General features: G+C 43.3%; 1 protein-coding gene across 1 annotated transcript in view; it reads right to left on the minus strand.

Annotated features, from left to right (window-relative positions):
• ARHGEF4 (Rho guanine nucleotide exchange factor 4) overlaps nt 1–27,408 on the minus strand; it is a 183,444-nt gene that overhangs the window by 127,059 nt on the left and 28,977 nt on the right. The window contains exon 2 of the mRNA XM_030954386.1: nt 1,118–6,028. Within this exon, the coding sequence (XP_030810246.1) occupies nt 1,118–6,028 (4,911 nt within the window). The remainder of the gene's footprint in view (nt 1–1,117; nt 6,029–27,408) is intronic.

The raw sequence follows: 27,408 nt of genomic DNA on the forward strand, positions 1-27,408 counted from the left end.
AGGGTATCTTAAAGGCTTAATGTAAGCTGAGATGTGAGAGGCAAAAGGCAACAGCAGCAAAAGCTGAGTGAGGCTCATTGGAGCTGAACACAAGCAGCCCTCAGCTGTTATGAATTGATCAAGCAGCTTCAGATTAATGAACCCTCTGAAAATTGTCTGCTTGGGGTATGCAAAAGTTCATGCACTCTCTCAAGTACCACTTCTGACAATCTGCTCAAAAAAAATTATTATCCCATTTTTTAATGTCAAAACTCATCAGCAATTATAGTGAAAAGGTAGCGTGGTCAAGGCATGTTCTGGGATCTCAGTTACAGCTCAGTCTCAGTCACTCTGGGGGTTGTGCTCAGCCACTGAAAGAGATTCCTAAGCTCCCAACCACTTACAACTTGTGAAATCTCTCTGGGATTAAAAGCCTACTGACAGAGGAAGCCTCTGCTTTTACAAGTCTCAGTCAACCACAAAATTCCTAATGAAGATCCAGTCTGTTCCCTGAGATTCAGCCTGTGCAAAGGACTTAATGTGTTACCTAGATTAGAACAAAATATAACGTGAAAGGGAGACCCTGAGCTTGCAGTTTGGGGTTTTTTTCTCTTTGTTGTAGAAAAGGCAAAAGAGGACTTCTAGTAGCAACCAAAAGGTACATATGGTGACTGCAAAAGACACATGGTACTTCTAAAGACAGCTACTCATTGTCTAAAGAAAGTGGTTTTACTTCTTTAAAAGTGACTACTAGGCATAGGGACTTGATATCTTTGTTGCCTTTCACAATGAAAAACTTATTTACTATACACCAGTTACAAGGCTGAATTCTGCCTTAAGAGGGGTAAAACCCAGCTTAAAACTGGCAATAAACACAGGGTGATGTCTGTACAATCTTTAATGGTGTTGTGATTACTCCATTCCTTTGGGTTTTTGTAGCAAATCCCCCCTTTAAGAGCACATCAATTCATACAGTCTTGAACAGAAACAGAAAAGAGTAGTGCTGTCTTAAACCAAGAGGAATATTTTTGCACTCATCTAACCAATGAGCCATTGAACCATTGAAGAGTTTCACTGGAATTCCTAAACCATAGTAGAGCAAACCCAACCGCTCCCTGATCATTCCCTGACAACTCACCTCGTCCTGGAGCATGTCACTAATGGAAGAAGCTGTATTTAAGCTGATCTGGGATTGACTGCTTATGCCACTGTCATCCCTCTGGAAGTCGTCCAAGGAGTGTAGGAGACTTCCTCTGGGTTTCAGTGTCTTTGGCCTCTCAGGAGCCTCCAGACTGCTTTCCACTCCAGAGCTGTTCCCAAGAGAGATCATAGAAGCGGCGCAAATGTGCCCGGGGTAGCGGAAGTTCTTGTGCTGAGAAATGGACCGTGAGCTCTGAGGTTTGGGACTCATGGGCCTACAGGGCATGTCTTTACCATCAGAATTGGAGAGCTGGGGACATGATGGACTTGACTGACTAAATGCCAACTGGAAGTCAGGGGGGCTAAATGGAGTTTTAATCCAGTATTCCTCAAGAGAAGTGTTTAAACTGTTGCTCAGAACCTCCTGCTGTTCATCACAGTCTGAACTCTGTGAGTATCTGATACCCAAGTCATGGGACTGTATTCTTCTTCTCCACATACGTGCAGGTAAAGAGACATCAAGAGGCTCCACAGAGCTGTCAAAATAGTTGGAGTCTGTTGAGGAGCCATTATCTGTTTCTGTTTTTAAAAAAGTGTTTCTGTTGGAACTATACTGTCGTTCTAGTGGTGTTAACACTTGGCCACTGGTTGCATTGAGACCCTCCTGTGTGGATGATAAACTTACTAGGACAGGTCTTTTTAGTCCATCTGCCTCCTTGCTCTTTAGAAAAGCTTTCCAGGCACTCTGGCGAAGTTTGACTTTCTCCTTTTCATTTTTCACTGATGCTTTTGAGCTTTGCTCAGTGTTTTCCTTTTCTGGACATTTGGACTCAAATAAGCTTGAGAGGGATTTGTGTGCCAAGGCCAACCTTGTCCTGAACTTCTTACCCTCAGGGGTTTTGTTTCTTTTGTGTTCATTTTCAGGGAATGATTTTCTAATCCCTGAATGCTCCACAGGTTCACTGTCATTGTTTTCAGATGAACCTGAAACTTGTCGATCTGCATCTTCCATCAGTATCCGACCAGAGCCAGAGGCCTTCCTCAGGCTCAATCTGAAAAATCCTGCAGGTCTCTCATAAAATAAATCATCATCATCGGAGTACTCAGAGGTGTAGCTTTCCTTCCTGTGGAAGACTAAACCAGATGAACAACTTTTGAAAGACAGTAAACTTGCAGTGTCGTCATCATCTTTCCCAACATCCAGTTCTTCCATCTTTACCTTGCTGCCAAAGATACTGCTGCTTCCCTGATTTTCCCATGAGGCAGGCTTAGTTTTCCTGAAAGATGTCATTTTTGGGAATACCAAAAACCTGGAAGATTTCCCACAATACTCATTCTTTGTTGGCTTTTGTACAGCTTTATGAAGACTGCTGTTACTCCCCAGGATGTGGGATGAGTTCTCATCCAGTTCCTCACTGTTGGTGCTGCAGGTACTCACATTGTCCAGGCCCAGCATGAAAGTGCTGTGGGTGTCCCTGTTCAGAGACTCATCAAAGACATCAGACACATCCAGACTGAGTGCACTGTCTTTGCTGGGGCTAGAGGCATCTTCTGCAGGAGAGCCCTCCTTTCCTTCCCTAGGAGAGGCTTCTCCACAAATACCTGTTTCTTCCCTTGAGCCCATACAGCTTTCCTTTGCTCTCCTGCCTACTGCTTGTTCAGAGACCATGCTGGGCCAATGAAGGCTGACACCAGCACCATCTCCCTGCCACAAACTTCTTACACTGCTGCTCATGTCCACTGTCACTGCCCTAGTAATATTCAAACCTTCCTCTGTGCTTCCATGTGCTTTGAATTCCTCTTCCTTAGACACCTGGTCATCGCTTCTTCCAAGGTTTCCAAAGCCTGACCTTCCTAACTGTTCTCTCCTGAATTCAAATCCCCTCTTTGTTCTGCAGGGCTCTTCCTCAAAGGCCATCACACCACCTCTGCCCTGTGATTTTACAGTGCTGGGCCCTTCAAGGCTGACACCAGCACCACCTTCCTGGCACACACTGCTTACACTGCTGCTGGTTTCCAGTGGCACTGTTCCAGTCACCAGTGGCCTTGCTCTGCAGTGCTCATCCTCAGAGAGCTCCACACTGCTTCCCCTGGGAGATTTTACAAGTGTTTTTTCACATGGATCTGTCTGAATTTCTGCAGGAAGTGAATCACTGCCTAGTGCTACAGCAACATTCCTGAATTCCAATTTTGCACTTGCTACTGCAGAATTACTACAGGTGAGCCCTAAGGATGAAACTACTTCTGTTTTTTCTCTTTTCTCTTCTGAAATTTCTGGTTTTACTTCAGTTGTATCCCTACCAGAAAGTACCTCTGCACTGCCAGGAATGGGGTGGGTGGCCAGAATTAGTTCTTCACAGTTACAGCATTCACTCAGAACTCTCTCTGGCTCACCATGAGCTTTACTGACAGTATGAGGAGACATCAAATCCTTGCTCACTACATTTCCCAATGTTTCAGCTACCACTTCAGTAGGAAGGTTATCATTCAGTGTTTGGGACTGTAATCCTTTCTCTTCCACAGAGGCTATAATTAGGGCAGGCTTTAATTCTGGAGCAGTCATTACATCCCTTCCCTGCATTATATAATCTGATCTGAGAGTCCTTTCAACAGCCAAGACACTCTCTTCATCCTTTTCTTCATGAGTAGGATATTCATGTGTTCCTAGCTCCGAGTGGCTCCTCAAGGCACCAGTTTTGCAACTTGTATTTTGCTGCTCTGACTCTCCACGCTCTGCCCCTCTGTCACTGCCATCTGGTTGTGTTGCAGCTTCCAGGACTTTCCAACCAAAGCCAAGATCAGAAGAATCAGAATCATCTGCCCATCTTTCTCCTGCCACAATCTCCGTATCTGACAGCTCAGATTCAAGACCATTCTCCTTCAAATGTGTGTGCTGTGTTCCACTACTGGAAACACAGGTTACAGAACAATCCCAGTCTGTGCTTTCCACACCAGCAGGAACACCTGCAGGAGAAGCTGCAGGGCTCTCAGTGTCACCAGTGTCTGATTCAACATCAGTATCACATGGGAATCTGCTCTCTTCCAGATCTCTTTCAGCTGTGCACTGATTGTTTTGTGTAAGTTCAATATCAATATCACATGGGAATCTGCTCTCTTCCAGATCTCTTTCAGCTGTGCACTGATTGTTTTGTGTAAGTTCAATATCAATATCACATGAGAATCTGCTCTCTTCCAGATCTCTTTCAGCTGTGCACTCATGGTTTTGTGTAAGTTCAATATCAATATCACATGGGAATCTGCTCACTTCCAGATCTCTTTCAGCTGTGCACTGATTGTTTTGTGTAAGTTCAACATCAATATCACATGGGAATCTGCTCTCTTCCAGATCTCTTTCAGCTGTGCACTCATTGTTTTGTGTAAGTTCAATATCAATATCACTTGGGAATCTGCTCTCTTCCAGATCTCGTTCAGCTGTGCACTCATTGTTTTGTGTAAGTTCCTCAGTATCTATGATCCCTGGATCACAATCCAGGGAAGGGGATGTCTCCTTTTGGTTTGGATTGTCCTCACAAGAATCACTCCCTGTTAAGCTGTCAGCACAAGTACCAGCTGGCTCTGGGCTAAGGCCACATGTCTCTGATTTAGAGTGCAAACAATAATCAATGCACTGGAGAGAGGCTGCTGGTTGAGAAACCTGACACACCTTTGAGTCTGTGTCAGTATCAAGAAAAGATCTTCTCATGCCAAACTGGCCCTCTGTTTCTATAGCCTTTTCAGGGCTTACAGTTACCCTTCCTAAGTTTTTCCAAGTGTATTCAAAATCCAGCTCTTGAAGATGTATTCTGGAACATGACCATCTAAATTTGTCTGTTGAGTGAATACAGCTCACCAGACATTCTGTCTCCCTTTGAGCACTGATATTTTCAGGTACACTGTGCCATGTTTTACTTTCTGTAATCTCTGACCTTTTTTGTGGTAGCCAGGATTTTGGGTTGAAGCAACTCTGGTAGGAGAGTGAATCTGATGTCAACATGGTTTCTGTACTTCCATACTTTATCCTTTTACCTGTAGTGTCCTCACTGTCAGCTGAATTCCTCCTGCTGCATTTTATACTGGACATAGACTCTAATTCACACTTACAGTCAGGTGTCTCAGTATCACTTTTACAGCTAGGCCCATTTGTTTCAAAATGAAGATTAGGCAAACTGCAGCTTGGTGCTGCATCTGACCGGAAGGAAAACAGCTGTACCTCAGGAAAAATCAAACAACTTTCTGAGTTTGCTTTGAAACAAGCAATGCTAAATACTGCAGGGTGTTCCTTCAGTCTTGCAACGTCATTTTTTGTAAGTACTGAGTTGGTAGAGGACTGCACTTCCCTGCTTTCTAACTCTGCCTTAATCTGCTGTGCTGTTACAGACTCTCTCTTTGCCCATGATAAAATGTTCTCTTCATAGACTTGGCTCTCTGTGGTGGAAATATCACTGGATAACGTTAGCTCTTCATCACCCAATTCTTCACCTTCTAACTCTTCAAACTGGATGCAAAATTCAGTTTTGCTTGGTGCTTCTTTTATTTTGGAGGACAATGCTAGCTGTACAGGCTGGGTGAACTCTGGTTGGCTGGAGCTGTTCTGTTCCTGGGAGGTTTCTGCCTTTTCTTTGGGAACATTACAGCACAGGGGGATTTTCTCAGTAAGCAGGCAGTTTGAATCCGAGCAAGCATTCCCAGTTACGTCACTGGAAAGGGATTCTGTGTCTGATGCACTCTCATAAGGCTCAGTTTTTACATCTGACAAAGACCCACTCTGATGTGACACGGTTTCAAAATAATCTTCATCTGTTTCTTGGCTGGATCCACGGACCTCCAGCTCCGTTGTGCTCGGGGTAGAAGAACTCAGATCGTCTTCAAACTCTCCTTCACTGATGTAGTTTTCAACCGGCTGTGGGGTCTGTGAATAAAGCAAAAAGAATGATTTAGCAATGATATCCCACAGCAGCAGGGTGACATGAATTCTTATTAGAAAAGGGACTTCACAACACAATTATTTCAGTACATACTGATGTCTTTGCAAGTTATACTCTATGTCTTACTTCTTGATGATCCTGAGGTCTTTCTATTTCTTGCTTCTTTTTTTTTCTCTCTTTAATGTTTCTTAATTAACCCTTTTTTCATTTTCACACGTAATTATGCAGAGACCAAAATTTTACTTTTGGCCATATCTTTCATAGCCCATTACCAAAACACTTTTCACATTCAAATACATCAAGCAGAAATCATCCCTTGCCAGTAGATGTAGAAACTCCAATGAACACATTTTCAAACCTGGGGAGGAGGTTTATGTGAAAAACCTGGGAAGTAATTATTAGTGTCTGCATTACAGAAATGAGGCATAAATATATACAGAATAACTGCACTTGAGTAATCAGGTATTACCCATACCAAATCTTGAACCAAAGGTGAAAAAGGTCTTAAATCTCATTTTCCAGAAGGCTTATACCAGGAGCACTACATGGATCAGTTATCAGGGTACACCCAAATCATTATCTCTGGGCAGAAGGATTAGAACCACACTGTCAGTATTGGGAAATATTTTTGTCACAGACAGCTGACCCTGGGAGAGCCTCAGTCTTCTTTTCTTCAACAGAAGTCTGGACATTTCTCAACTTTGAAGCAGAAAATGAAGTCACAGCAAAGTGTCTTCAAAGTTTCCTGAGGTAAAAATAGTACTTGCTGTCTGTCAGCTTCAGGCTGAGCTATTGTCAGAAGTTCTACAAATGCACCCAGCTGAGAAACTTGGCTGATTTCAGCTTCAGTCCCTTGACATCTAGAATGAAATGCCACATAAATATAAATGGCAGCCTTTAACCCTAATGCTGGATGCCTCCTTACCCAGGTTTTGGGGACAGTCCTCATGACAATGATTGGCATATATTAAAATCTGAAGACTGAGATAATGAACAATGAAAGACTTTTCTAAACTTAATAAAAAAATACAACACAAAGCAAAAGAGACCAAACAAAAACCCAAAAACCACCACAAGTGAATGGCATCCACCAAACTAGAACACAAGATTCTTTAGCCTGAGTTGCACATCACATTCACCAGGGTCACAGAGGAATGTGAGTCCTCATATGGGAAGACAAATTGCAAATCACATCAAAGAACATGTCACAGAGTTTCTGATTTTAGACTCCAAAATATAGCATGTAAATTGGAAAAAGAAAGACACAAGAGTTATTTCCAAATGAGAATTTCTCAATAAGAAGAATTTTCTCTTGGCAGAAGAAGGAAAACAGAAATTGAATGGAGGAGGCAAGGGGAGAATTCAGTCCTTCAAAACAAGTGCAAAAATCACTTCTGAACCTGATCAAATGGCGCTGCAGTGGCCACACAAGTGCCATAACCAGCAGAGCAATGTGTCCTTTCCTGTGTGCAAGCAGTGACACGTGTAATTGAGGTCCTGCAGTAATGGCAAATGCCAGTGTCCCCAGGACAGCAGCGAGCAGCAGCAGCAGCTCAGAGCAGCATTCCCCAGTGTGAGCAGTTGGCTCTCACAGCAGTGGGTGCAGCAGCAGCTGCTCAGCAGCACCAGCTCTGCCTCCTCAACACTGCTCTGAACACAAACTTACAGATGGCAAGAAACTAAGATAAAAATTATTCAGGCAAGTAGAAGCAAAGTAATGAAGATGCCCAACTGTACTCAAGGACAAGTATGAATTAAATTGCAAAAAAATTAGGGCAGAAATCTCTTATGCTCCATCTATAATTCTAAACATAGCAATGTCAGGATTTCCATGCTGTGACCCCTCCCAAATTCATTATTTTTAATGGGTATAATACAAAATTATTCATTTAAAGCAGAAACAGAGGCCCCACAATTGGTTCCACAACTTGTGGGAAATAAGGAAACAACTTCTAGGTATGAAGGGCCCCAGGTAATGTCACCCAGCAGTCTTGCAGTGAGCCCAGGGCTGCACACAAGCCCCAGAGCTGCTGAGGATGAGAGCCAGTGCCAGGATGAGCCTGGCAGGGCCAAGTCTGCCAGATGGAGCCAGGGATGGAGCTGCCCTGAGGAGTGAGAGGATGTGGAAGTTTCGGTTTCCACCAAGTCTAGCCAAGTCCTCTGCTAAGGGAGAGGCCTAGAGCTGACCTTTGGTAAATCTGACATTCGTGGGCTCACTGAACTTCCCTAATGCCCAGGGAATAAATCCCTACAGGGCCAGCAACCTGCATTTTGTACCTCTGCAGGTCTCCCTGTGTCTGTGGGAGCCCACACTGTGCTCTGACCAGGTGCTCTGTCACATGTGGTTTCATTTTCTCCCAACCTGTACTGTGTGTATTTTGTCAGGGTTTCTGGGATTACTTCTCATGGTGTTTTACTGGGATTTTTCTGCAACAATTGAGTTTAAAGGACTCAGAGCAGAAGGGGAGGTTTACAATGGGCTCTGACTTAGCCCTGTGCTCCCAACACAATCACAGGCTTGGGAGCTGAGTATTTGTGCAGCAGTGATTCTCAGCCAGGCTGCCCATTAGACAACAGCCCTTGTGCCTTTAATTTCCATGAGATTACACTGAGAATTTCAAAAGACAAATTATGGGCTTTCTTGGGAAGAAAGCTTGAGAAAACTCTCAGCACCCACCCATGGACAGGGTTGCTTGTTATACATCTCTTCAAACTCAGAGCAGATAAACATTTGGAAGACAAGGGCCTGGAATAAATGTGAAAAATGAGTACTGAAATAAGGCTTTCACACTTCACAAACAATACACAAAACACAGCAAAGCTCCCCTGACTGCTTTTCTCTTGCATGTCTGTTACCATCTCTGAAATGTGCTGAGAAAATAGGATGAAACTGAAGTTACAGATCTGGTTTGCTGTTATTACTGCAGCCATGTATAATCATGTCAAACTAAAGTCACCAGAAAAAGAAACCTTGTGACTCTGATGTGTGAGGTGAAGACCTTTATCTCCATAAAAGAAGATCCCTCCCATCCAGGTTGCCCTCACATGTGACATTTGCTCCCATGGGCCAAGTCACTCTTGTCTTCTGAACATTTTTCATTTGGTGGGAAAGTCAGGTATCATTTTTCCTCTAGATTTGATATTTGAATAATTTTCTCTCACAATATTATATTGCAACAATAGTGAGTTTCTCAGATATTGTGTCTCCCTAATTTTCTGTGCCTAACACTTGGCAGGAGAGGTTAAACAGAATATTGTTTTACTTCAACTAGTCTTTCAATGAAGGATTTTATCCTTAATTTTCACAACCACAAAAGGAATCTGACCATTTAGATGTCTTTTCCTTTTACTTTGGATGCAAGTTCCCTAAGGAAGTCTGACTTGCTTTCCCACTAACTTGGACCTGACCCTGGTTATCACCTCATTTCCAGCTCAAGGAACATCAGAACAGTTTTTCCCTGAAGTCAAGACAACATGAAAGAATTTCAGCTGGTATTTCACAGGATCCAGACAATTGTCTTCTCCACAGGTGATGGTAACAACTCTTGGGTTGCTATCAATATACATTCCATAAATCTCCATTCACACCTTGTTTGACTGAAAGGCACAGCCCAGTGTCTTTGATTTGCAATGGGATGAGAGTAAAATGCAATTCCCATTAACAGGTGAGAGCAAGCCAGTGCTCTGTGTTCAGTGCTTGCACATCAGGGAAAGGAAATGCACAATTCCCAGGGCAGGGAAGAGGGAATCCTTTACAGGAGGTCTCATCCTGCAGAGTGCTGTGTGCTCTGAACCCTGCCACTTAAAAATCAGGGAAGGAAAGAAAGATAGACAAAACTAGTGGATGAAAGTGTTCCCTTCACTGCTATAAGAACGCTAATACAGCTGCTTCAGGTTTCAGCTGTAATGTTGTCTAGAGTCACTTGTATTGGTTTGACTTGTGTCAGGCGTGTTTGAAAAATAATGGAATTGCTGAAATGACTGAGTCTCTGGAACTCCTCCTTGTTCCCAGGGATCCTGACTCAGTTAAATTCCTAACTTTCCATGACAGCTAAACAGTTAATATTCTAACATGTTGGCATGAAACTCATCCAGCCTCTGTGTAATAAGAGCTGTAAAAAGCTGAGATTTTTCTACAGCCACGTAGGGACTTAGGTGGCCTTGGGGTTTGAAAGGTGCCGGTCATGGAACTGTTATTGTCATTATGGATATTCTGAGCTGAGGGCACAGAGGAAAAAAACAAAGGTGTGTTCAGTACCAGGACAGAACCAGCATTTGAAATACCCAGTTTCTCCTTTTTGTGACTTTGATACACCTCTGTTCTGAAAGGGACAGTCTTGGAGAGAGAAGGAAGAGTCTGGCTGCAGGGCCCTGCTCTCTCCAGCTGGGCTGGCAAAGGTTGCCCAAGATAATGTTACTTCTAGGATGTTCCTTGGATGTTCCATTTCCAACCTGGATGTTCACCAGGTTGGAAATGCCTCAAAAGATCTAAGACCACCAAGCCTTTCCAGAAGAACAGCCACAGAAATGGCTTTTCATGAACTAAATTACATTCTTGGATTTAAAGCAAACATGGCACAAAAAGTGTTCCCTCCACACCAAGTTTTGTCACAGAGGTCAGAAGTGTTTCTGGCAATGATGGAACTGCCATCCCAAGGAACCAGCCACACCAGCTCAGTCACCACAGAGCTCTAACAAAAAAGCCCTTCTCACATATCTGGGGAGGAGATACAGACCCAGAATTAATGGTCTCAATTTACCTACACTTTTCCATGCTCAAGTAAATGCAAAGCCTGTCCAGAAATCCTTAAAGCAAATTGGATGCCAGTCAGGGGTTGGATTATACGTAGTACAAAGAGACACAGGCCTATCTCAGGGGAACTTTGTGTGGCAAACGAATTGGCATGTCAAGATTTATTCTGTGAAGAGTAACCAAAATTCTTTGGGAGAGCCCTCCCACGTGCCCAGAGTTGTGTTTTTCAGGGTTCACATAACACAGAAGCACAGAACTTGAGAAAGGCTCTTAAATTAATGATGACACAACCACCCCTCAAAAAGCTGCCTCTGGGAAGGACTTCAGACAGGAGATGACAGTGCAGGGTACAGTGCAGTAGCTGCAACCCACCCCAAATCCCTCTGCACCGATCAACTGTGGCTGGAAAAATGACCCAGCAGAGATTCAGACTAGAAACTACACAGAAAACATCGTGTCAAATAGCCACAGAAGGTCCCCAAGGCTTCAAATTATCTTCCTGATCAAATCCAGATACCTAAGCTCTTTTGTTAAATTGCCTTTATTTACTGCTGCCTTGTAAAAACAAATCTTGTTACACTTAATGAGAAAAAAGTAGATTGAAAGACATTAACTTCAAACAGAACTTTTGTTTCTTAGTCAGCAGAAAACCACTTTTTCTGAATTGCCTGTCATTTTGGTGGATATTACAGGTGCTACAGATGTTTATAAAGAGCAAAGCAGCATGAAGAAGAGCAGATGCAGCACTGTGCCTTGATGAGGACTGCTGAGCAGGGATGCTGTTGTCAGCAGAGGTTCTGAACCTTCAGACTGATTCTGCTCTGTGCATAAATGGCAATTTGACAGGCACTCTGAAAGGCACTAGAAATGAAAGCCTCTGCAGGTACTGGGGAAAGTGCTCTATAACCACTGAATATGGCATTTTCCTTGCAAAACATATTCAGATTTTGATGCAGGACACGAACATTTGCATCTTAACTGCACAAGAGGAAACAAAATTCACAGATGGATGAGAAAAACAACTTCCCAGGAGGTTCTTGCTCCAGTGCAGATATGTATAGGCATCCAAAAGTAATTTTGGCACTAAGCAGTTGGGTGACACAGATGTTTTGTTAATCATCTATGCACAGCAATAGCACTGTTTGCAGGGCTCTCAATCTAAAGTGGCAACATTTTTATATACAGAACCATTTATACATGAAATCAATTAAAGAACATATCTCCCTTTTGCACAAAAGATGGATTTTTCATTGCTCCCAAGAGGTGCAGTTAAAAAATCTCTCAAAGCCAGTTGTGTAGATTTGTGAGAACTTGCACTGTGCTAATGACTCCTGGCATGAGGAAACAACACGTGAACATCCACTGCATGTCCTGCTCTAGTTGTGTTTAGTGCCTTCACTGGGAAGCCTGCAAATGGTTAAACAAGTCCAAATTCAGCAGCACTAGGTGAGCAAGGCTCTGGCAGCTGCCATCACTTGGGGTGGTGGTGCCAGGTGAGGGCAGGAGGGAAGGCTTGGATCCAATGGCAAAACAAGGCACAGAATCAGTGAACATCATAGCAGCACCATGACTCCCAAACCAGCTGGAATGCTCTGTTTCTGCTCAGAGCCCTGATTAACCTGGCCCCAGAGGTGACCTGGGCCTCCACCACGGTGCTGTCATATTGCACTTGTTCAGTGCAGGACTGCAAGAGCAGACAAACACCCCAGCTGTGGGTCTGCTGCACCCCACACCTTCTCCAGTTCTATCAACAAGCCAATCCCAACTTAAAGTTGTGAGAAACAACAGCTCACTTTGAAAATTTGAAGAGGTTTATTAAACCTTAAGGAAAATACAACAAAGGACTACATAAGGAAAAAGCTGCAGCACTGGGAACTGCCCCTCATGCACACCACATGGCCAGTTCCCTTCAAGATGGGTGCTCAGGGTTTTACACCCCTGGGGTTGCATCAGCCAGCCCTGGCCCCTCCCAAAGTCTGTCAGTCAGCTCTTCTTTGCCATTTATCAGTGCAAACTGCTCTCTTGTACCTGGATTGGAGCTCAGGTGTGTCCATGCCTCACCCCCTGAGCACCCCCAAGCTTTTCCATTCCCAGCTGCCCCATGCAAGGGACACCTGTGCAGCTTCTTTGTACCTGTCCCAGACAGCCCAGGCTGTCTGATGGCAACAATACAGGGGAAAGGGAACTGTGGGGAGAACAGAGGCCATCTAAACTACAATAACATAACTGTACATCACTAAAGCTTTTCTTAATATTCACACAATAGTTATCTTTTAATTGCGAGATACAATCATCTCATTATCCATCTATAACAAAGTTGAGAAAACTATAAAGCCATTTCTATAGTGGTTTTATAAAAAAACCACTTTTATAGCCCAAAGCCAAAACCAGCATCTCCCCTTTGACACTGCCACTCCTGCTGCCACACAGAGCTTAGCAGCAGAAATGTTGCCCAGGGTGTGGGGGATTCCAGAGTGTGGGATCTGGGAGCCATCTAGAGGTGCAGAGCACTTTGCACAGCCAAACACACACTGCCCTGATAAACACAGGCTGATTCCAGTGCCTCGCCACCAAATCCCTCAGCTCTAGCTCCAGACAGGTAGGAGTGCCCAGCAGATGAAAGGTGAGGCAGTGAGGAGGCACAAAGATTTCCTGTGTTAAGCAGAAGATAAGTGTGCAAAATAGGTTATTTGTACGAAATTATTGCACAATGCTGAAAAGTTCATGGCTCTCTATGTGTCATATTTGTGGTTTAATCTTCCATTCAGTTTTACAAGCTGCAGTTTGCATCAGAAATAAATTTTTTTCATCAGGGCAGCAATATGAGATGTAACTATTATGACAATATTTGTAGATTTATTCTCACAAATTGACAGCTGATCTGTACCAAATGAAATCTTACATTTTAGCCATGGCACTAGCTATGTAGTGTCATTTCACTCTTGAAATGTAAAGTATCAACTGTATCAATAATTAATATTTTACTGTTCTGAAATATAAAAAGATCCTTTTTTGGTCAATATGGCAATATAATATGTCAAATAAAATTTGGAACACAGCTAAAATTCAGACTCCAGCAGTTTCCCTGCTCTAGGACACAATCTGTGACCATTGCACTGCAACACTCCCTCTGCTGGCAAATCTCAAGGGAAGATATTGCTTATTGCCTCATTGTGCTGCTGCCTTCAACACATGGAAAGCTTATATTGTTAGATGGCTGGTTATCTTTTCATGACAATTGGGATGTATTTTGCTCACCTTATAAAACCAGGGAAACATTCCTCCTCACTCACACCCTCTCTCTATTTTTATTTTAATAGGGAAAAGCTCAGTTCTGTCCCAGCAAAAGATAATCACAAGTTTATGTAGAAGATAGAGTGTAAAGATAGGAGCAGATAACATGGCTGCTCCCATGAAATGGGGGACTAAGCCTCACTTGCAAAAAGGAAATCTAACACACTTGGCCAAAGGGAAGGTCCTGCCTCAGAGTCATGGAGGAAATGTCCATCTGTCTCTGTGTGAATTTTACCATGAACCTTTCTGCAAGGCAGGTGCTCTTACAGGAGGTTGGAGCTGTCTGGCAGAGGCACCACTCAGCTGTGCACAGACCAAAAGTCCTACCCAGAAACTGTGTGCATCCTCCTCCAAAGACAGGGCCCATGCTGCACTTGGTGCTCTGCAGCTCAGGAGCCTCGAGTACTGATGTCCATCAAGCAGTGGAAGTTTGTATCTCTCTAAAAGGTCATTCTGACCTGCTACTCTGCACTGAATGAACACAACATCCACAGTTAGCTTCCCTTCACAGTGTTTAAAGGCTTGACCCCTTAGCTGAGTGGGAATCCTAAGGATTCCTGGTGAAAGAAATAGGGACTTCTGCTCTAGAAGACCAGGCAGCAAGTGCTGTGATGGTGTGTCCTTCCATGGCAACTCTGCTGCAACTACATGTTTGTCACTACACTTTAGAACAGACATATTTACCTTTTTCAAACTCAATTAGTTTGATTTTTTTCAGAGTGCTGTTGAGATATTATAGAAGGATTACTGACTTAAAGGAGTATAAAGGCAGGAAATATTTTATAGACATGGCCAACTCCTCTAAAGAAAAAAGACCCCACTGAAGACAATGGTTCAAGGAATCCCAAGTGTATATGTGCATATAGATGTAGCCACAAGACATCCACTGATATTCCCTCAGTTGTCATCAATTCAGTGCTCAGTACTGGAACTGCAGGCTGAAGGTCATGAGATATATGGCTTGTTTATCTTATAACCACTCTAACCACTCAGTCCACTTTTAGAACCAGTCGTTTTTTGTTTAGTCAAGATTTCAATCTGCAGAATTATAAATCAGAGTGTTAATTAAAGAGGACTCTGAAGGAAAGGGCCTACATGAAGCCCAGGAAATGCAAGGCAGTGATTGATACAAAATCCTGCCTTTCTTGACTTCTTCCTGCCATCACTGGAAACATCATCACAAATTGCCCAATACACTCAGCCACTGCAGCTCTCTCTTCATTATCTTGTTTGCTTTTGAACCAATGTTTCTGTGGTCATGCTTGTCCTTTTTATCAGCCCTGCTGATATGATTACTCCAAACACCCTTCCTCTGGCACATCCTGCTGAGTTCCTAGATGCTGCAAGGCTCATGAGCAATAGTGCTGGATAAACATGGTGAGAGTGTCTGCCCAAGGTGTTTAATTATGTAAGACAGAGGGAGGGAAATGGGGAGAGGGAGGAAGTGCTATGCTCATTAACTGGTTCAGGGGAAATTGTTTGCTCTAGTCATACCAGAGCACCTGCAGCAGAGCCAGACATTCAACCACCTCAGTCCTGCTCATTAATTGTATCTTTTATTTTCTCTGTTGGGTCTAATCACTCTCTGAAGGTTTGAGAGCTCCCCACACAGAATACTGGGTAAACAGGGGAGAAAACCTCAGGACATTAAGGAAAGAGATGTGGCTAGAAGCTGTGCATATACACATCAGCTGGAGCCTCTCTAGGTTGCCAGCACAGAAATGCCCCTAACACAACTGTAGACTCTTTCCTATGGCATTTTAAGGAGGCATGATGTCAAAATGGAGGCAGCAGAGAATGGGAAAAATTAAGTAGAAAGAAAGAACAAATAGGGAGGAAAAGTATAGTACCATATTTTGCATTGTTGAGGTGATTTTAGTAGGGCTCTATGACACTCAGTGAAACATGCACCCCTACCATGAGCTATCAGTCACAGGAGCATCATTTTTTCATATGTCTCAGTCTAAGACATATGGCATTACTGCAGGTTCTTGATAGCTTTAAGTAAGAGCTTTGCTAACAAAGTCAGCCTGGGTTTTGATAGTCAGATAAGGCTTTTTCCCCCTTTTGGTGTCATGTGCTTCATCTTCAGGTTGATTCCTGGTCTGAATCACTCCATGTGCATAAAACACACGAGGCTTCCCCTCCTCAGCTGCCCCTACTGACCTTCAGTGGTTGTTTCTTACACATTTTCCCTGCATTTGGCTCTGGGCTCCTGCAAGTGTTACACAAACAGAAACTCAGAGGACAGGCTGAGCAGCCAAAGGCAGCTCCTAAAAACTGACACCATGAGATATGGAGCTAGCAGAAAAATGAGGAACGTGGGAAGAAGGATGACTTTCAGACATGGGACAAGGACAGGCTAGGTCCTGCTCATGAGCTCAAGAAGTGAATTGAATCCAGCACAACTTTGCATTCTCACACCTTATTTGAGCTTAGCCTAGCTGGGTGACATGGGACATTCCAGTGCCAACAGTCTGCTCACTCCCTTCCTCCCTGTCTCCAGAGTGGTAGAAAAATCTTCTCGATGAGCTTTTCAAAGCAGAAGAGATCAAATAACCTGCCAGCTTCTATAAAATAACAACTTTTGAGGAAAACTTAGCTAGCAACACTGTTGCACAGCATGGATTCAGCTGCCTGAAGCTGTGCCATTTGCAGAGACCTTTTTTGCCCACTGTTTCCACTTCTCTCATGACAGGAAGTAAAAGGGCTGTTTAGAGGGATTTTAATGAGGCACAAGAACTGCATCAGCACCAGGCCTGATGTTTGTGGGGTCAGGGTGCCCTGGTCCTGTGCAGGGTTAAGTCCTTTCTGTGTGGCACGGAGCAGAGCAAGCCTTTGGTGCCAGGGTGGCAGCCCTGACACGCTGAGGCTGCCGTGTGCTGCACACTGTGCAGGTGGCACCAAGCCCTTCAGCTGTGGGGCTTAGGGAGTGGCTCCTGTGCCTTTTCTGATGCAGCTGCTCAGTGTCCAGCCCAATGCCTTACTTCTCCTTTGATCTTGGGTACCTGATTTCACCTCTGTTCCTTCTCTGTGTAACAGTGGCAGCACCTCCAGACCCTGAGCTGCACTGTAATACCAGATTAAGTGACAAGGCACAGGGGATTGAAATCTCCTGACTCATGAGATGAACTGAGGTCACATAAGCTCAACCTCATTTCTCAAAATCCACAGGAGTTGGATGAATCTGTAACCAGAATGCCCCCTTCTCTCTGCAAGTTTCTGCCTTTTCTCGGGACCCTTTTATGTGATTTCCCCTGGTTTGATTTAGATTGGATACAGTGACTAAAGTGTATCTACCAGCTGTGCTTTTGTCACAAGGCTCCTGTCTCATTCATGTAAACAGTTTCCAGGGGTCTTCTAGCACTTCCAACATGCAGGTGGCTAAAACAATAGCTACAGCAGGCACAGGGGCATGGGGAACGTCAGCTTGGCACAGGTGAGGTCTCAGCTGGAACCTTCAAGACAGCTTAATGCCTATCCTACATCAGGATACGTGGAGCAAGTGGCAATAGTCAAAATGAGAACAAGGATTATTTAGGGTGAATCCTGGGGAAAGATTGAAAGTACAGTGTGCACCCCAGAGAGAGAGAGCACAGTGTGAAAACAGTCTTTAACTGCTGATACAAGGAAGCAATCTTCTCTCTGAGTGTATGACAAATAAAACAAGATTTAATGAATTTAAATTGAAGCAGACAAGACTGAAGTTAAACAAAATCAATAAACCACCAACAATATGGATAATGAAAAACTGGGACAGGTTGCCTAGAGGATAGCATGGAACCATCACTTTCTGTCACACCTGACAGGAGTGACTCAGGGAGGGCTGATCTCCAGTGGTAGGACAGGTGAGAAGATCTTTTTTGGCTCCTTCTAATCCAGTAATTAACATCTTGTACGAGCTTATTAATCTATTTTACCACGATACACAGGCCAGGGAGGGATACACAGACATGACATGGAAGAGCAGGCCTGAGCAAGGAACTCCTGCAGCAATCCAGACTTACAGCCAACCCATGTATCAGGTGCTGAGCTCAGAAAGGGCCCAAGAATGTCCACAGATGAGAGGAGAGGTCTAGAAAAGGAGACATGAGAAAAGACTGAACCCCTGTTGCTAAGCCAAGAGAAAACCTCACAGTGCAGAATGGCACATCCCACCCAGTCCTCGTAACTTAAGCTGTTTATTTCAAGGCTTGAAATTGCAGTATGATAAAAAAGGTATCCAAAGAGACAGAAATTGTCCATGTCCTAAATCCTTTGGCACAATCCACCTAGGCACATCTGCCCTACACTCTGAGTTGTGCTTCTGGGTCACAGAAAATATATATTGTGGTGGAGATTCTTCCACTGGCAGAAAGCATTTCATATCCCTCAGAAACACAAATTATGTCCATTTAGTTCCTCAGGAGGGAGGAACTGCTCCTTGGCCAATTTACCACCTAGGGAGATTCTAAGATTGCAGCAAGGGTTCATTTTGGCTCCCCTAGACTTTATCAATGAAGCAGTAATTTATTTTTTGAAATGCAAGGAGCAGAAACTGCTGCCCTGGAAAGGTTAACTACAAGAGCATGTCATTCCTTGGGTCAGTGGGAAGGACCTGGCTTCCCACATGGTAAGGTTAGAGAGACAGCTGGAGGATGTGAGAGAAGCTCTAATAAACTGTGACACAGCATTTCTCCAACTTGGCAACATTTAGAAAGGAGAAAAAGATCTTGCAGAAGAAAATCCAGGGCAGCAAGATCATGAGCAGAGTGGGTATGGTTATATCAAGTTGTTCATTCCTTGGCTGTTCCCAGGCCCCCAGACTGCCCCGTGTATCTCCCCAGGAATCAGCAAATCACTTCACATGGCAAGGAATGCAGAGTGAGGTGGGAGCAAGATCCAGTCACTCAATCCACACCACAATTCTTCACTTGGCCTGGGCCAACTCAAATGCACAGAAAGATCTGAAAGCTTATCAGATCAGAGAAATATGCCTTTTAAGCCAAAGCCCAGCTTTCAGCACCATAGAATCAGGAATACAGTAACTATAGCCTCCTACCTAATGATTTTGCTTGGCACAGCACTGGCTTAAAACCATCACAAGATCAGGAAAAAAATCTTGCAGAAGTTGTGTCTCATTTCATACTCCCTTAAGGTCAGTTCAAGAAAAATGGCACACAGACCTGCATGAACATCCAAAAAGCTGTAAACTTTGGTTAACAAAACAGAGCTCGGTTTTGCTCTTAACCACAAAGATCAAGTGACATTTAAAAGGAAACAAAAAGATGCAAATCATATATTTTCAAGTCTTTGAAGATCCTGCTGGCGCTGCCTCAGGTCAGAGTACTTCTCACTACAGCTCATTTCCCTTCAGTCAGCCTTTTCACTGCTTCAATGCTGAATACACAAAGAGTACCAGACATTTTTAGCCTCAATAATGTTTTCATTACCTGTCAGGAATAGCACTAATAAGAGGCATTATAGGTACAATATTCAATTGTTCAGGACAATCTAAACATTTAATTACATTATGGTAGCTAATCACAAATAATTGCCTTAGGGAAGGCAGGGCAGCTGTGAGGGGATGCAGTTTTTCTGTTTAGCTCCTGGAAGATTTCAGCAAGGACAAAGTAAGAAGCACTGGGAGAAATGTCTTCAAACCATTCACAAATATTTCCTCTTAGTCTTTTAGAGAGGAACTACTTCAGCTTGCTCCTGTGCAGCCCAGAGATGATCACCTTGTTTAAAAAGAGCCTAATTCTACATTGACCTTGCTTTTTATTCTCTTATTTTACTATCATTTCTGCTCACATTTGTCCTTTTATTGGATCTGGCTCTATCAAGTTTCCTTATCATTGTTTCCTTTCTTCCTAACCCTGTTACATTATCTTACACAAATGGTTAGTTCCACTGATCTACCAAAGAGAAATCAAATAGAGGGTAATTATCAGAACCAAAGATGATGAAATAATTTCTTTAATGAAAAAGAAAGAAAACCAACCAACCAAGCTAAGCACACACACATAAAAAAATAAAATAACTTTTAAAAGGAAAAAAGAGAAATAGGAACTGATCTTGCTTTCCTCTGCCACTATATAGAAGTAGGAAGTTTAGGCTAAAATAGAGCAGAATACCATAGAGAGAGAGAGAGAGAGATGTTACAGCAGAACTTCTTTGGACTCAATCTTATTTGACAGGTACTCAGATATAGATACAGCTCTATGATGCCCACTGGCCTGTCCCCTTCCTATATGTCAGTCTTTATGATCTTTACTTACAGATATCTGTATAAATCTGATGCTCCATTACACAACCATTTCAAAGCACAGTGACTATGGAGCAATGGAGATTTCTACAAATCTAAGCTCTTACAGAAGTGAGTTCTATTCCTGTGTGTTATAAAGGGTTAAGAAGATTTTCTTCAGGCAGTGGAGAGCCTCCTTTAGTAGCAATCTAAAAACTTCATTTATAACATCACTTCTCTGCCAGGCCCTTTAGCAGAAGCCTCCAGCCATCACATCAATGCCCCAAACCCAGTGCAGACACTGCTCTTACAATTGTTAACACCTCACAAAAGCCTTCATGCAAGATTTAAGTCTTTCAAAAGAGAAAAGGCAAAAGTCAAGCATGTAAAAGTGTTCAAGTACTGCAGTACCACCTGGAGGACTGCAACTTAGCTGAGAGCTGGGTTCTGCACAAACAGCAGACCCACAGTTTGAGTGGCCAGCTCCCAGGTGCCCATGTAGAGTTTCCTGTCCCTCTGTCCCAGGCCTTTGCAATCAGCAGCCTACCTGCATGTTCCTGGCTCTCCTGGGCGTTGTTTTTGTACTGGCAGGACATCTCACTTGCCAGCCCAGGCGCTGTCTCCTCATAACTGCTGCAGATGGCATTGGGCTGTGACAAAATGGGATGAAGTGATTTTGCTTCTCTTGATCATATTTTGTTGTGAGGGCAAGAGGTTTTCTCTGTCTCCAGCAGTACCACTGATTACAGCAATTAAAATTTCTTATCTTCCAAATTTTACTAGTGCTGCTGCAGTTTTCCCACTGCTTTGTCAGAACTGGAATAAACCCAGGGCAATTTTTCTGCAACACTCTCTCCATCTGTGATCCCATCTCCACTGCCTGGGCCAGAGTCAAGGTATCAAGTTCCATCAAGAGCTGCTCCTGAACTCTCTGGTCTGCTGCTTTGTCAATCAGCTGATGCAGGATCTGCTCTTCCTGCCAGCAGCCAAAAGCACAGGCTGATGCCAATTCTTGCAGTGCTGAGGCAAAGGTTGTGAGAGTCTCACCTGGCATTTGTTCCCTCTGCCTGAACTGGAACCTCTGTGAAACCACACTCTGTGTGGGCTTAATGTGCCCTGAAATCTTCTTCATGTTTTCTTCCAAGGAGGTAGCTGAAATCAAGGTGTAAAAAATCCTCTGAGCTTTCACACCCAAAGTGAAAGAACAGTTCTTGGAAAACCCTCAGGTTTCAGTCATCTGCATCAGCCAAATCTCACCATCAGCCACTGGCATGGGGAACCTGAGAGATCTCACAGCTCCAGGACTTAAATCTGCCAGCAAGATGCAATGGGAGCTCCCCAGTCTTCAATGCCACAGCCGTGTAAGTTCCACTGGTATTGCCACTGCCTCTGAACCTGCCACCCAAAAGGCTCCTGCCTTCCAGCCCAGGCTGTCTGGCAGGGCAGGAAATACAGTGCTCCTCCCATGCAGGCAGCAAGGGTAGGGGCTGGTGAGTAAAAGAGAAAATTAAATGGGAAGGAAATAATAAGATGATACGGAAAGACTGTCTGCCCTGCTAGGAAGTGTTTGCTGAATGCCCCAAAACTAAAGCTCGTCAAATATTCACTGGAAACCAAACATATACCCCAGTAATGGTTCATATAATATATAAATGGTTTATATATAATGGTTTTACACACATTGCTTGCAATGGTGAACAGCACAATGTTCACAGCAAAACAATCCCTCATGTCACCAGGACATGTGTGGGGAGTGTGCAGGACCAGAGCAGCAATGGCAGACAGCAGACCCACAGTGTGGAAGAGCAGCACAACCCTAGCAGCACCTTTGTATGACCAATTCTTTCTCAGGATGGAGTCTGCAGCTGCCTAAATTTTGCAGCTTTTTTCAGAAATCACACAGGAGGTACAACTGGAAACACTGCAATTTGTAAGTATGTGTTGCAGAAAAGATCATGAGAAAGAAGAAGATGGCTTTGATGCCCTGCATGTTTGTGAATATGTGTGGTACTAAGAAATTATTTTTAGGCTTTTTCATATTTTTGTGGGTGTCTGGTGTATCCCAGGCAAAGAGACCGAGGGGTCTGTGCAGCCCATCCTGCAATCAGGGAGAATAAATGGTTCTCTGCAGCAAATCCCTACACAGACCAAGCTGATCACAGTTTTAAGATAGCCTTTCTCAATGACCAGCCACCTCCATTAGTTGAGTGAGGACCACTGATCAATTTTGTAACAATGGCAACATAAAAAAAATTATTTGGCTAAAAAATTATTCCTGAGCAACACTGGAGAGGCTCACAAATGTATTTATACCTGGCCAGTGCCTCACCATGCCCTTTAGCAGGAACATACTTGCTTTTCCAGTAAAGTCTAGGTCACACAACAAGCTTAGGTGGAGGTGGAATGCTGAAATACTTAAAAGCTTTTGCATTTTTCAAAGACTTGAACTTTAAGAGGTTTAAAAAGTATAGTCCCAGCAATTTATTAAAGGAGGATTTAAGTTCAAATTAATCTGGAGAGTCTCAGACCCATTTTTAGAAATAAGATTTACTGTACAGAGATTAATTGTGACTGGGGGATGGCGCTATGCAGGGCCACAAGTTGGACCCAATGACCCTTGAGGGTCCCTTCAAACTCAGCTTGTTTTGGGATTCTGTAATTCACAGATTTTGGTTATTTTCATAAGAGAATCTTAAACTTTACCCCATGGGCATAACTTTCTGCCACTCAGAATTTTCAGTGCCCTCTGTTTTTATGGGGCCAGCTGACTTGAAGGTAGTATGCTAAGTGAACAAAGGAGATGAAGGTAAACATCCCAAAAAGCTAAAAATTGAAAATACCAGAGTGCCTTAATGGCTTTGCTCAGAACACTCCAGTGTACAGTTGTGTTGGAGTCACAAGATTTTTGTCTGAAATGCTGTGAAGTAGAACTCTTAATAGCTCTTTATTAGAGCTGGACAAAACTATCAGTGAAATACACTGATATTATTAGATAATGTCAATATTCTATAATAATAATAGTAATGGCATATTAATAGTAATAATATACTATTACCAATAGTTTTGTGAAGTTTCAACAGCATCATACCTTTTAAAGGATTTTCTTGTAGTGGAAACTGCTGTTCATGCCCATTGGAGGAATATGAAGACAAGTTTCCTTTCCTAGAAGATTAGATTACCTAGAAGGAATAATCCTGTAGAGGGGAGGCAGAGGGGATGGACTCTGAATCCTACTGTTACAGATCTATTTCTGAACTGAACAAGACATTCTTTAACATATCAAGCATCTTCACACCATGCTTCTTTCCACCCTAGGTCAGTACATAGAAAAGGAGCTCAGGGACACCAAGGGATCTGCTTTTGGCAATTAATGAGACAAATCCAGGATAGGAAATTAGGGATTCAGCATCCCCTGCCCCTTTCTTCAGCAGCTCATCAACCCAACTGCCTTCCCCCAGTTCTGCTTCTGAAAACAAACATCCAGTCCAAAGGCAACCCAAAGCTATTGCCAGCCCAGCTCTTGACAGCCAGCCCTACATTTAATAACAACCCTATTTAAAAGGCCTCTCTGACTGGACAGGAGCAGACAGAATGCTCAGGAGAAGCTTTACAATATTTTTGCCATAATTTTATACCTTTTCCTGGACAGGATGTTGAGCTAACTGGAGCATGCTCCAGATCCATCTGTGCACTGCAGCTGCTTTTTTCTAACTTCACAAAGGAGAAAACAAGATCAAATAGGATGATGTCAAAAAGCAACTTTCTTTATGAAATTTAAGGACAGATTTTTAATCATGGAGACCTGAATTTTGGTGCCTCTTTTGGAAAACTTGCCTATAAAAATGAATATGCAAAACTTTTTACTGTGAACTATGGAAAGTCAAGTAAAGTAACAGAGGTTAAGAGGAAATAAAGACATTGCAGAGTGACCTTTTGTGAGCTACATGAGCTCTTCAAACCAGGAGCTCTCCCCCTCTGCACTGTAGTGGGTCATGTTCTATCTGTCCTGGGTCTGACTCCAAATCCCTGGACATCCTGGTGCTGTGACCAGCCCCACTGAAACAAGTGCTGGCAGTGCCCCCATTTCACACAGGCAGTCACTGGCAAGAGCCCCCCAGTGTCAGGAGCAGCTCTGGGAGCCAGGAGGGATGGCACTGGCATTGGGACACGGGGGCTCATGGACAGCACAGCACTGACCAGGTACAAAGGGCTGGCTGCACCCTCAGCCTCAGTTACTCTGACCTCACTGTTAAAACATGGCTAAACCACCTCATGCCTCTGCAGGGTAACAATCCTGATGGGACAGACACATGCAGAAAGCTTTGGGTAAGATTAGAAACGCTGCACTGCTGCCTCTCTCATACTTCTCATCTACAAGCCAGGATGCCACATGACAAACCCAAGCAAGCAGATGAGATGCTCCTGCTTTCCATCATATCCTGACCTCTGTTGACTTGGCAATATAAACAAACATATTACATGACAAAGAAGGAAAAAACCTATCTTGAATGACAAACATGGTATTTTAGTCAAGTTTCTTTCTGTAACCATTACTTTGCCCTGCACTGGTGTGACTGAACATGAAGTTTTCAGCACTAATTACAGCTGCCCTGCATAAAGAGGTATTTTCTCTGTCATTGCTGACCCAGTTCTGTTCCTGTGCTGACGGTGACTCCACACTTGCTCACCCACCAGGAGACATCACACTTGGACTAGAGGAACCAGAAGCACACAGATGTGCATTCCTTCTGCTGACACTGATTACAACCAAGAACACAGCTCTTCCTTTGCCCTCCCTGGAAATAAGGTGCTAGGACTTTATAAGTTAGTGAAAGAAAATTGAAGAACAACACCTTTCCTTTTAAAGATTTCCAGCTCTATGGTGTCTGACCATACTAAGCAAGGCTCATGACTATAACATGATAAGGCAAGGGCAAGTCATACACACTGGTTGTCACATGGGCTGAAAATCCTGCACTAGCTTGTACATCTACAGGACTTCCTGGGCATGAAAATTTCCACATGGATTTTTTATCACAGCACATTTCACTAAAAAAATCTGCACTTATTTTTTAATTGGTTTCATTTTATCCTCTTTCATCATCCTCTTTATTTCACCTGCTTTCCCCATTTCACCCAATTAGTTTTGGGAGGTGGATTTAAATGCCATTTGGAGTTGTCACAGGATGTATGTGCAGTCCCTTTGGTTGTAAATTGCACATTTCCACAGGCTGGTAGTAGTGTTAGCAGCATTTCTCCAGTTCTGGCCAAGTAATCCCAGGTTATTTCATGCACTGCAGAAGCCTGTCCTTCAAGCAGTTTGGCTCTGGAGAATGCTCTTCACTTTGCCAACAACCAAAGGACATTTGGATCTCAATGGCTGAGCAATGCACCACTGAAACAATCCTGACCACATCCCCCTGGCTTTTTGTCTTCTGCAGGACAGGCTCTGAGCCATTTGCTGCTCAATAATTATAGAAGCCAGAATATGGGTTTCACATCAGCTAAGCCTATTATTTTAAGAAATGTCTCTGTGCCTCTGCTCCCGGTGTTGGATACCCTCAGGGAAGACAGATTTGGTACCAAATGCCACCACATCCAGCCTGTACTCATGCACATTTCAGAGCAATGGAGAAAGGGATCCTGCTCTCCTGGGGTTTTGTCCCAAGACAAGCACATGAGTAGCATTTGCAAGATCATTGCCCTTATGATCCATTCCCAACCAACCCTGTTGATATTATGTATCCCTGCTCAGGAATTAAAAAGATCATTGCTGTAAATAGTGTTAGGATTCCATGTGACTTGTAATAGCAACAGAGCTTTCTCAGTCAAGAAGTCTCAGACTAAAATTAAGAGTCTGATTTGCCATGAGGCCAAATCCCTTCTTTATTGGACATTAGCTGAAAGAATTACTACCCTGCAGTTTATTGTGGCTCCCAGTAACATTCCAGGTGGCAGAGAGCTGGGCAGCCTGTTGTATCAATTTTTACCAGGATCTACAATTAGATAAACTTTTTCTATCAGTGCAACTTCAAGGCCAAGTACTTTGAGAGCACCAAAAAAAGCTCTGCCCAGCCCAAAGTTTGTTTCTATATTGGCTACTTTCACAGCTTGACAAAAGCTCCCTTGTATTTGTGGGATGTGGAAAAATGCATAAGGCTTCTCTTGGCTTCCATACCAAAATTATTACAAATATTCCCCTGTGACAGATTTAAGCCTTCAGAAATAGTGCTGTGGGCTTTCAGAGATGCTCATTCCAAGGTTCTCAGTAAGTAGATCTCTCCTTCCAAAGTACTTCATTCTCTGAGAGGCACTGCAGTCTCTGTGGTGAAAGGATGACACAGTATCTACAGACTAATATCGAGGTTTTCTTCATTTTAAATAGTATAAAGAAATATCTCTGAGGTATGTAACTCCTCTGCTCATGGCACAGATTAATTTTTCACTGTCTGCTTTTCCCATTTATTGCCTGTCTGAATTCAACAGTCAAGGAGTGAAGTACTTGCCAGACTTTGAGAATGCAACATTTATCCAGTCCTTTCAGGTTTAATCAGGTGCAGAGGAATTGGGTTACCTGAGCCAGCCATGACACACATCTACCTGCACGTTTCCTAAGACAGGCCCTCAATCAGGTGTAAACTGTGAAACCTCAGTGGTATTGGAACATAAACCAGAAAAACCAATGACTTAAAGCCAAGAAAACTCAGATTAGCCCAAAAAACAGACAAACTCAAAGCAATTGTGGGTTGTTTCCAATGCCCAGTATTCTTGAAGAACAAGTCCTGCTTTGCTGAGATGCAAAATTTATGTTTTTAAATTAGAAATATACATAGAACTCTCTATAAGTACTCATATATTACTCTAGATCTTGTCAGGACCTCCCATTTTAAACCCACTGTTTTCAGCAGGAGCTGAACTTTGTCCCTAGTGAGCCGTAGTCACCAATACAAGGAATTGGCAAAATGCAAACTATAGAGTTGGTCTCTGTGAGCCTGACAGGTGTTTGTTTATTCCAGATCCCAGTGTTTATTTAGATCCAGGTACAATGGGAGATTTCTCCAAATGTGCTCTTGTTCATTTTTTTGCAAAAT

This window comes from Camarhynchus parvulus, chromosome 9 (assembly GCF_901933205.1).
Source record: "Camarhynchus parvulus chromosome 9, STF_HiC, whole genome shotgun sequence".
NCBI classification, from domain to species: domain Eukaryota; kingdom Metazoa; phylum Chordata; class Aves; order Passeriformes; family Thraupidae; genus Camarhynchus; species Camarhynchus parvulus.